A 12,083-nucleotide genomic window follows, 5' to 3' on the forward strand; every position below is an offset into this window, starting at 1 on the left:
GGGAGGAAGCAGATAATGGAAGCAGTTAGCTTCCTCCCATAATTGGGGCATACCAGGGGTTGTAACACTAAAAATAAATATACATATAGATATATACATATATATATATATGTATATATATATATACTACTTAAACAGTGCTAGTGTTATACAGTTATTTTTGACTATCAAATTCATTCTAGTACCATGATGCATATATGTATAATATCTCATTCCAGGTCCCCCTACCCTAATTTTTCCTATTCCGACTTCCACTTCGTGCTTCTAACCATGGATAGAATCTGTTCCATGTGTCATAATATTCCGTCTCTCCTTCGTCTTTTAATTTTATCGTTAGTCTATCCATTTCTGCACAAACTAGTATCTTCCTTATCATCTCTTCCTCTGAAGGGGCGTTTTCACTCTTGAGTTGCTACACCTCTTAGTTTACATAAAGAACACCTGCCAATAAGATATAACTATATACGAGCCTGCCGTGTGCAGCAGCTGCCAAAAAAGCCAACACAGTTCTAGGCTGCATCAACAGAGGGATGGAATCAAGATCACATGAAGTGTTAATACCACTTTATAAGGCCTTGGGAAGGCCACACTTGGAATATTTGCATCCAGTTTTGGTCACCACGATGTAGAAAAGATGTTGAGACTCTAGAAAGAGTGCAGAGAAGAGCATCAAAGAGGATGAGGGGAATGGAGGCTAAAACATATGAAGAACGGTTGCAGGAAGTGGGTATGTCTAGTTGAATGAAAAGAAGGACTAGGGGAGACATGATAGCAGTGTTCCAATATCTCAGGGCTTGCCCCAAAGAAGAGGGAGTAAAGCTATTCTCCAAGGCACCTGAGGGTAGAACAAGAAGCAATGGGTGGAAACTAATCAAGAAGGGAAGCAACTTAGAACTGAGGATAAATTTCCTGACAGTTAGCACAATTAATCAATGGAACAATTTGCCTCCAGAAGTCGTGAATGCCCCAACACTGGAAGTCTTTAAGAAGATGTTGGATAGCCATTTGTCTGGAACGGTATAGGGTTTCCTGCCTAGGCAGGGGGGTTGGACTAGAAGACCTCCAAGGTCCCTTCCAACTCCACTATTGTATATAAAGGTGTGATAAAGACAATGAAAGAATGAAAGATGCAACGGTGAAGGAGATCTCCAGCTTCGTGAGGTTTGCAAAGATGTTCCCAAATATATCACTGACTTTTTGGAAGTGCCAAAAAGCACACGGGACCTATTACCATGCATGGTGGACATGCGAGATGGCGAAAAATTTCTGGATCAAAATTAAAAGATAACGGGACCATATAGACCGGAAACCGGAAGTATTTCTATTAGGCATAACTACAAAAAAATATAGTAGAGAAATGCTGTATCTAATCCTACATATTATTATAACTGTGAAGAGCATTGCAGTACCAAAGGAAGATGAGGTGATTAGAAAGATTTTAGAATGTGCAGAAATGAACAAATTGACAAAGGAAATACAAGGAAAGGAGGATTCAGAATACTATTTAATTTGGGAAAATAGCACAAATGGTTGGATGACAGAAATAAGAAATAGGGAAACGCAAAACAACGATGTAGTAGAAAACTAGTACATAGTGATAAGATAGGACTTAGTAAAGATAAGTTAAGAGAGTATTTAAATGATTGTAAGAATATAATGTACTGTATAATGTAGGTCAGTGGTTCCCAAACTTGGCAACTTTAAGACTTGTGGATTTCAACTCCCAGAGCTGGCTGGAGAATTCTGGGAGTTGAAGTCCACAAGTCTTAAAGTTGCCAAGTTTGGGAACCACTGATGTAGGTAAACCGATATTTTGATACAAACAGCTAAGCATAAATAAATACAGAATAGTACATAAAAATGGTCAATGGATAAGGGGACCACGAATGTAAAAATATGTAATGTATAAGAGAGGTACTTGGTTTATACCCAGGATACTGGTAGCAACCCCTATCAACCATTAGCACCAGTCAATGGTATTTGTGATGCATTTTTTGAGTTTCATGTTCAATGAATAAAGAATAATAATGAGGAGGAGGAGGAGGAGAAGGAAGAAGAAGAAGAAGAAGAAGAAGAAGAAGAAGAAGAAGAAGAAGAAGAAGAAGAAGAAGAAGAAGAAGAACCAATGTGATCAAGGAAGTAAATAAAGGAGGCCTTTTAAAGACAATTAAGTTAAAAGCTGAATATAAGAAAGAAGTAATTGAGAAGTGAGCTGAAAATTGGAAAAACAAAGCTATGCATAGCCAACACTTGAAAAGTATTGAAGGCAAAGCTGACCAAAAGCTAACTTGGAACTGGTTAAGATCAGGAGCACTGAAAAAAGAAACAGAAGGCTTTATTTTGGCAGCTCAAGAACAAGCCTTAGCCACAAACTGCATGAAGGCAAAAATTCAACATGTTACCACCAACAGCAAATGTCGCCTCTGTAATGAGAAAGACGAGACAGTCAACCACTTAATCAGTGGGTGCAGCAAAATTTCACAAACTGACTACCTACAACGCCATGACCGTGTTGCTAAGTTCATTCACTGGAAATTGTGCCAAAAGTTTGGATTTGAGTACAGCAAAAACCACTGGGACCATCAGGTTGAGAAGGTTTTTGAGAAAGTCAAGATCTTGTGGGACTTCAGAATCCAGATTGACAGGCACTTGGCCCACAACACACCTGACATAACAATAGTTGAAAAGAAAAAAGTATGGTTCATTGACATTGCAATACCTGGAGATGCACAAATTGAAGATAAACAGCAAGAAAAAAAATCACAAAATACTGGGACTTGCAAACTGAGGTTGAGAGACTGTGGAAAAAGAAATCGTGTGTTGTCCCGATTGTAATTGGAGCCCTTGGAGCAATACCTAAAGAGCTACCTCGCTATTTGGAAATTCTAAATTTATCAGACTTGAACATTCTGATTCTACAAAAAACCATCCTACTTGGAACAGCTTATATCCTCCGACATTACTTTAACAGTTCCTAGGTCCTTGGTTAGGACTCGAGCTGTTGAGCTACCAGCCAGCCCCAAAGGCTGTGAATCTCACCAAAGATTAATCACATAATTATAATAATAAAAAGGAGATCTCCAGCTATTGTGACAGTTCCAGAAGCAAAAGGAGACCCCTTCTGAGCACAGCCCCCTCCCCACGTGCCCATCATGCGGGCTGAAGATGCTTTTTCTACTTTAAGGCATTATATTTTTTTCCTGCTGAGGATGATTCCAAAGCAGTTGTCTTAGAATAGCTGTGGGAAAGATAAGAGCTTTAGAACCGGTGAGTAAGAGGTGACTCACGGCGGCTTTCATCCCATCAACCCACTTCTCTGGAAATAGCAGTTCGGATGACACCGTCATCACAGAGTTGCCATGTCAAGAGCAAACTTTTTGGTGGGTTGGTGGGACGGGAGAGCAGAGCCCTCCCTTGGCTGAATCTCGCCCGTTTCGTGAGAGACCTGGCAACCTGCTTGGAATGGGCCCCTTGCCTACTCACCAGTGGAAAAAGCAGAAGGCCTACCTTCCCCTTGCCATTGTTCCAAAGAATGATTGCCCCCCAACGGTGCCAGGTCCATTCAGGGGGAAGGCTGCCCCTGCCCGACCGCCTTTCTAATTGGCATAAAAGCCCCCCCCCCCCCCGTCCCTGCTTCCCAGGCAGGATCAGTAGCCATGGATACTAGACACAGAAGCGGCCCTGCTGAGTTCCCCTGACCGGTGGAATGTCAGACAAAGGAGGGGGTTCGGGAGAAGGGGAGGGGGTTTCCCAAAAGGGAGGGGGGAGGTGGGAGGAGGACAAAGAAGGAGGAGGAGGAGGAGGAGGAGAAATAATAGTAGTAGTAAGACTTCTCTCCTTTCCAACTTGTTCTCTCCCTTACAAATTATATCCTTGGAGAGGAGGAGGAGGAGGAGGAGGAGGAGGAGGAGGAGGAGAAGAAGAAGAAGAAGAAGAAGAAGAAGAAGAAGAAGAAGAAGAAGAAGAAGAAATAGTAGTAGTAGTAAGACTTCTCTCCTTTCCAACTTGTTCTCTTCCTTCCAAATTATATCCTTGGAGAGTAGTAGTAGTAGTAGTAGTAGTAGTAGTAGTAGTAGTAGTAGTAAGACTTCTCTCCTTTCCAACTTGTTCTCTTCCTCCCAAATCATATCCTTGGAGAGGAGGAGGAGGAGGAGGAGGAGGAGGAGGAGGAGGAGGAGAAATAGTAGTAGTAGTAGTAGTAGTAGTAGTAGTAGTAGTAGTAGTAAGACTTCTCTCCTTTCCAACTTGTTCTCTTCCTTCCAAATTATATCCTTGGAGAGGAGGAGGAGGAGGAGGAGGAGGAGGAGAAGGAGAAGAAGGAGAAGAAAGAGTAGTAGTAGTAGTAGTAGTAGTAGTAGTAGTAGTAGTAGTAAGACTCTCCTTTCCAACTTGTTCTCTCCCTTCCAAATTATATCCTTGGTGACCATAAATTGCCCACAGAGCAAGAGGCATCTGGAGCACAAAAGGAAGTCCTTGGTAAACACCTGCGGATGCTTCCCCTCCCACAAGACCCCCACCCACCCACTCGCCAGCTCTTCATGTCCACATTCTCCGCAAGAACTGCCCCCCTCCTTACTCCAGGCCTAAAGGAACTTTGAAATGAGTGTGTGTGTGTGTGTGTGTGTGTGTGTGAGAGAGAGAGAGAGAGAGAGAGAGAGAGAGAGAGAGAGAGAGAGACTAACCTGCAGGTGCCCCCAAGAGTTCAGGGCAACTTGCTAGGCTTACATTTCAGCGATGTATCTCCTAAAGCCGCTCACAAAGCCTTCAACAGCCACGCCAAAAAAGCAGTTTTGGGTTCAACTAAGATAGGGGAAAAAAACCCAGCAGTTTTGGGGTGCACTTACCCCAAAGCCAGAGAGCGGGAAGCACCAGCAGAGCCACCCCAAAATCCATGGCAGCTGAGAAGATCTCCAGGTTACGTCTCCAACTGAAAGCAGCGCCAAGGCAGGATCTGTCCTAGCCCACTTCCACCCGCATCCCCAGTCCAGAAGACCACTGCAGGTCCGTGTGGGGTCAGAGATGCTGAAACCATGCCGTGCTCTCTAACAGGCTGGACAAACTCACCGTCCACTCGGTCCGTAACCACAAGGAAAACTTGGCCTGGATCCCCCTGGAGCGGAGGTAGTGGGAGGGAACCTTATGCCCAGCAATGGCTTGGCGGCATCTCCCTTGTAGACTCACTCATCTCAAATTTCAAAACAAACAAACACACAAACAAACCAAAAATATTGAGCTTTTCTCAATGGTCTGGGAAGCAGAGAAAAAGAGGGGAGATTTTCAATGTTAAACACTTCTGAATAAGGAAATCCTGGGCAGATGTAGTTTACATATGTACCAAGGGTAAACTAATCAAGTTATTGAATAGAATAGAATAGAATAGAATAATAATAATAGAATAATAGAGTAGAGTAGAATAGAACAGAACAGAATAAAGAAAAGAAGAAAGAGAATAGAGAATAGAATAGAATAGAATATTCTGTTATTGCAGGAAGCTGCAATTTGTTGATGTATCTTATAAAATTCTTGGACATGGCGTCAAGTGCCCCGATGACAATGAGTATCTCTGTTACATGTTTCATCCATAATCAGTAGTTTCGATGACCAGGTCACGGTATTTCGTGATTTTTTCTAGTTCTTTTTCTTCGACTCTGGCATCTCCTGGTACCGCGATGTCAATCAATTGTACGTTTCAGCCCTCTACAACTGTGATAATCTGACATGTTGTGCTCCAAAGGACAATCCATCTGTATTCGAAAGTCCCACAAGATCTTCCCCTTTTTATTTTCGGTAACTTTTTCCACTTTGTGTTCCCATGACTTTCTGGATACAGGTAAGAGCCAAGGTGGCGCAGTGGTTAGGGTGCAGTACTGCAGGCCACTTCAGCTGACTGTTATCTGCAGTTCAGCGGTTCAAATCTCACCGGCTCAAGGTTGACTCAGCCTTCCATCCTTCCAAGGTGAGTGAAATGGGGACCCAGACTGTGGGGGCAATATGCTGACACTGTAAACCGCTTAGAGAGGGCTGAAAGCCCTATGAAGCGGTATATAAGTCTAACTCCTATTGCTATTGTTATTGCTATTGCTAAGTTGTATTTTTTACATAACGGCCAGTGGATTAATTTAGCAACTCGGTCGTGTCTAGCTTTGTAATCAGTTTGTGCGATTTTGCTGCCTTCACATATTAAATGTGAAACGTTTAATGTTATTGCATAGTCGGCAGTTTGGATTGTCAGTGGATTTTTGTATCTTCGCTTTCATGGCATTCGTTTGTAGTGCTTGTTCTTGAGCAGCCGGTATTAAACCTTACGTTTCTTTCTTGATGGCTCCCATCTTAAGCCGTGTCCATGTCAAGTTGTCATCACATTTTCCTTCAAGTGTTTTTCAAGTGCTGTCCATGCAAAGCTTTGGTTTTCCATCTATTTAATCTGTCATTCGGCTGTTTTTTTCCCCTTATATTCTGCTTTTGTTTCTGTTGTTTTTATGCTGTTCTCCGTTTTCACAGCCTGTAGCAATTTTTCTGTACTTTGGTTCACATAATTCATTCAAACTTGGTTTTTCTTCTTCGGCAGTTTGATGGATTTGCAATAGCCCCCTGCCCCCTATTTTTTGTGGCAGGTACAACCTGTCGATGTCACTTTGTGGGTGTAAAGCGTGATACATATTCAAAAGTTTGCGCGTTTTCCGGTCCAAGTTTTCCAGTTCAGCCAAAGTCCAGTTGATGATTCCAGCTGAGTAGCTTATCACTGGAACTGCCCATGTATTAATGGCTTTAATTATGTTTCCAGCATTCAGCTTTGATTTTAATATTTTGCGGACCCTCCTGATGTATTCCTTTTGCGTTGATTCTTTGACTTTTCCATTCGAGATGTTATCTGCTTCCAATATGCCAGGTCAGTGTTTCTCAACCTTGGCAACTTGAAGATGTCCGGACTTCAACTCCCAGAATTCCCCAGCCAGCATTCGAAACACTGACCTAGCCACTTGTAACTATTATCCTTTGCTAATGCTTTCACTGTGCTTCCATTTCCCAGTTCTATTCCTTATATTTTTTTCCATTTTTCCTCGCTGCATGGATAATATAGCACATTTTTCAAATCCAAAGTTCATTTTGATGTCACTGCTGAGCAGTTGAACTGCATTGCATATTGATTTAAGTTCAACGGGGCTTTTCACATACATTTTAAAGTCATCCATTTATAGTAATTATTATTATTATTATCATTATCAGGTTAATCTTTGGTGAGATTCACAGTTTTGGGAGCTGGTTGGTAGCTCAACAGCTCGAATCCTAACCAAGGGCCTAGGAACTGTTAAGGTAACATCGGAGGATATAAGCTGTTCCAAGTAGGGTGGTTTTTTGTAGAATCAGAATGTTCAAGTCTGATAAATTTAAAATTTCCAAATAGCGAGGTAGCCCTTCAGGTATTGCTCCAAGGGCTCCAATTACAATTGGGACAACACATGATTTCTTTTTCCAGTCGCTCAACTTCAATTTGCAAGTCCCGGTACTTCGTGATATTTTGTTCTTTTAATATTAAAATTTATTATACAATTGTATCACAGCGGCCAGTTGTTTCGCCGGATTTGGCATTGGTTACTAGTCGGGCCCCACCCAGGGGCCTAGGACGTCGTAACGTATTTTCGTAATATGCGTGCAGATCCAAGCAGTGCGGCTTTTTGCATTTGACTGATGGTGATTTTGTCAATTTTTAACTGTTTTAAATGTAATTCCAGTGCTTTTGGAATAGCACCCAGTGTGCCAATTACCACTGGAATTACCACTGCTGGTTTGTGCCATAGTCGTTGAATTTCGATTTTTAAGTCCTGATATCTTGCGATTTTTTCATGTTCCTTCTCGGCGACCCTGCTATCACCTGGTATTGCGATGTCTATGATTGTGACCTTATTTTTCTCAACCAGTGTGATGTCTGGTGTATTATGCGCCAGTATTTTGTCGGTTTGTATACGGAAATCCCACAAGATCTTGACCATCTGATTTTCGGTGACTTTTTCAGGCTGATGTTCCCACCAGTTTGTTGCTGTTTTAATATTATAATTTTTGCACAAATTCCAATGGATCATTTGTGCTACTGAATTGTGCCGCAATTTATAATCAGTCTGCGCGATTTTTTTACAGCAGCTGAGTATGTGATCAACAGTTTCGTCAGCTTCTTTGCAAAGTCTGCATTTGGCATCATCAGAGGATTTTTCGATTTTGGCCTTAATGGCATTTGTGCGGATAGCTTGTTCTTGCGCAGCCAGGATTAGTGACTCTGTTTCTTTCTTTAATGTACCTGTTTTTAACCATAACCAAGTTTGTTCACTGTCCACTTTATCTTTTATTTTTTATTTATTTATTTATTTATTTATTATTATTATTATTATTATTATTATTATTATTATTATTATTATGTGGTTAATCTTTGGTGAGATTCACAGCCTTTGGGGTTGTGTTTTTGTTGTTGTTGTTGTTGTTATGAACAATTCTGGCTAATTGTTCCTAAAGACCCGGCAATCCAACCCAGCATCCTGGGTGAAATCCACTCCACATTTTACAGCGCTCAGAAAGAGACTAATAGGGATTGATGTGTCCGTGTCTCTCTCTGTGTGTGTTTGTGTGTGTGTGTGTTTGTGCCCATACACAGAAGCAGTGGGGGGGGGGGGGAGACTGATGGATGAAGAGAGTGAAAATAAAACCTCAAAGCATGACAGGAGCTGAGACTTTCCGCCCACAATCTCAGCAAAGCTTCGAAGATACTGGTGCCCTCCCATCCAATCTCATCCTCCTGGAGGGACACTAAGCCCCCCCCCCAAAAAAAACCCAAAGCATTCAAAGCTAACTTTTCACCCAGTTTGGGGACTTTTAACTCCAGGCTAAATTTAGTACCAGTTTTTTTTAAAAAAAGAAAAAAAAACGCTCCCTCAAGTGATTGTCTTTATGTCTGCAATCCATATCTTTCAAAACTGATGGAGGTCATTTTTCCCATTTTGGAGAGCCAACAGGGTTGAGTTTCGTGGCTTAAAATTCACCATTTAAATCCCTAGTAAAAAAGGCTTGATTTAAATCAACTCTATTTAAATCATATATTTTTTTTAAATGTTTTTTTTATTTTTTAGATAAACAATCCATTTTCCATTCACCAGTGTGTCATCTGGTTACAAATATTTTGGGCCAACTTTAAAAGACACAATCTTACTCATCATTTAATCCCACCTCATCTTAATTTCCAATACCTTAATTGTCTAATATTAAAACAATCCCATTGTAATTTATTTAACTCTATTAATTATATTGACTATTAATACATTTTTCTATACTTTAGAGATCTTCTTTTGCTATTAATTCTTATGCCTATTCTCTAACCACCGGTGAAAAGATTCAAATTGTATAACATCAGTTTGTTCTTTCTCTTTGATTGACAGCGTCAATCTGTTCATTTCTGCACATTCTAATATTTTCCTAAAGAGCAACTATTATCTCTGTCCCCACAGTCGCTCCTTCTCTGATCTGATCACCGAAAGTCCCAATATTGCAGAATCTATAGCCTCCTAGGCTTCATAACTAAGTTCCATTTCTTGCTGAATAAACTTAATTATGAATGCATCTTCAATGGAAAACTATTTTTCGCTGGCTGGGGAATTCTGGGAGTTGAAGTCCAGACATCTTCAAGTTGCCAAGGTTGAGAAACACTGTTTTAGATAGATTTTTTTTTTTAACTGCAAAAGCATTTTATTCAAATAAATTGGATAAAAATATTTTTAAAATCCGATTTAATTTTTTTTAAAAATACAATTTTTTTATTTATTTTTTAAAATCATCAATTTTTATCCACCCTAGTTAAGGTGGCTGGGATGTTACACCAAATATTTGAGGTCTTCCTATTCTTCTTTCCGATGATTTAAAACAAAACTTGAAAAGCCTTCCCATCCCCAAGAGAGGAACATCCAAGAAATTGATTCCAAAATAGGCTGAAGGGTGTTGAAGGACGCAGGGTGGAACGTCGAGGAGATTGTGAGTTCAATCCTAGGTAGAGGTCTCCTGCTTGGCCAGGGGGTTGGACTAGATGACCTGCAAGATCCCTTCCAACTCTGTTTATTTGTGACTTCTGTCACCATCGCCAACGTGCAAGCAGGCAGATAGAGAAGGAAGGGGGAGGATTTGAGGGAAGCAATTTCCTTTAGATGCTTCAAGATTTTTCCCTCCTGGCATTTCCAGAAATCCCGTCTGGCACCTGGTGCCCTGGGCAGATTGCAAGGCAGTGCTGGGGGCAGCCTCCTCCTCCTCCTCCTCGCATAGATAAAGTGGATGAGATAAGTGAGGAGAGGGTCTTTGCAGCTCATCCAGTGGTTAAACAGATTTTATTTATTTTTCTTGATCTGCCATTCCAAACAGGTCAGTTGCCTTTACGGTTTTAAGCTCTTAGAGCAGGCTCAAAGCTTCTTCATTTGTTGCAGAAAAACCTATGTGCCGTATTTGAGGGGAATAATAGATCCTCGGATGGATGGATGGTCTTTAACGGGACAATATTACTGGTTCCTTGCAGTGGTTTGTTCCGTTTTGCTCGGGGAAGTTTTTTTTATTTTTTATCCTCTTACATACAATTATAGGTAGACATTCACATTGTTCTTCTTCTTCTTTACATTTGTCGTTGTTGTACATTTTCCATTCCATTTATAAGGTTATAATATACAGTTTGAGTTGCTTGGTTTACCATCCCTTCTGCCTGTTTTAATGCCACCTTTCTTTTCTCTCTCCCTCCCTTCTCTACTTCCTTCCTTCCTCCTCTCCTCTCCTTCCCCTTCCTTCTTCCCTTACCTCTCCCCTACTCCTATTCTTCCTCTTCCCCTTCCTACCCTCTCTCCTTCTCTTCCTCTCCCTTCCACCCTCCTCTCCTTCCCTTCCTTCTTCCCTTATCTCTCTCCTACTCCTCTCTTTCTCTTCCCTCTCTCCTTCTCTTTCTCTCCCTTCCACCCTTCTCTCCCTACCTCTTTCTTCCTTCCCTCCTCTTCCTCTCCTCTCCTCCTCTCTCCCTCTTCCCCTTCCTACCCTCTCTCCTTCTCTTTCTCTCCCTTCCGCCCTCCTTACCTCTTTCTTCCCTCCTCTTCCTCTCTCCTCCTCTCTTCCTTTCTTTTTCTGTTATTATAGGTGTCTCTTTCAGCTCTCGATTTATGTTTTCTTGAGATGGTGTTTCCACAATCCCAGATATCATTTCTTGTTCCCTTTCCTTTGCTAACTATATTTCTTCTCACTCTTGAATATATACTTGTAAAGTCGTATTTTATTACCTGTTTTCCCCTTCTTTTCCCCCTTTTCCTTTTAAATAGTGCTTCCTCTGGGTTCTGTGTCTTCTCCTTAATTTCTTTTCTATACTTCTTTCTCTAGCCAGTCATAAAATCTTCCCCATGTCTTGAAGTACACCGATTCCTCTTTATTCTTTACTTTCAAAGTCAACCTGTTCATCTCTGCGCAGTCTAGAATATTTCTTTTTTATTTTTGGGACTTTCAGAGTTGCCTAAATGCAAGCAAATAAGTAACTTTTTTTGCAGTATTCTGAGAAAATAGCTTTAATCATTGACACACTCGTTCAGGGAAAAACCTGAGTAAGGGTCTATGTAGATTCTTTTCTCTCATTGGTTTCTACGCCAATTTATTTATTTATTAAGAAATTTATTTGCCACCTGTCTCCAATTAAGCCTGTAGTAAAGGTAAAGGTTCCCCTTGGACATATGTGCTCATTGTTCCCGACTCTAGGGGGCGGTGCTCATCTCCGTTTCAAAGCCCAAGAGCCATGTAGCTAATTGTTTTGGGAGGTGATAGTAAGATGAATTGCTGTAAACATTTAATAATACAATACGATGTTGGCTATGTAATAGTATACATGTGGTTATATGTTATGAAAATGAAAAAATAAAAAGCTTTATACACACAAAAAAATGGCCTCCTCAGGGCTCCAGAGCCCGGAAACAGGCCCGGAACTTCCGGAAGTCTCGTTTTTTGCACTCCCCAGACTTAGGAAGTTTTCCTTGAGCCTCCGGGAGGATGAAAACAGCCTCCCCCGGGCTTCGGACGCCCTCCAGAGGCCG

General features: G+C 41.2%; 1 protein-coding gene across 1 annotated transcript in view; it reads right to left on the reverse strand.

Moving 5' to 3' along the window:
* The window catches only part of CRB2 (crumbs cell polarity complex component 2), a 64,037-nt gene extending 59,042 nt beyond the window's left edge, over positions 1 to 4,995 (reverse strand). Inside the window, exon 1 of the mRNA XM_032233526.1 lies at positions 4,845 to 4,995. Coding sequence (XP_032089417.1) covers positions 4,845 to 4,893 — 49 coding nt within the window. The 5' untranslated portion in view covers positions 4,894 to 4,995. The remainder of the gene's footprint in view (positions 1 to 4,844) is intronic.
* Between the last annotated feature and the right edge of the window lie 7,088 nt (positions 4,996 to 12,083).

The sequence above is a fragment of the Thamnophis elegans genome, chromosome 16 (assembly GCF_009769535.1).
Source record: "Thamnophis elegans isolate rThaEle1 chromosome 16, rThaEle1.pri, whole genome shotgun sequence".
Lineage (NCBI taxonomy): Eukaryota > Metazoa > Chordata > Lepidosauria > Squamata > Colubridae > Thamnophis > Thamnophis elegans.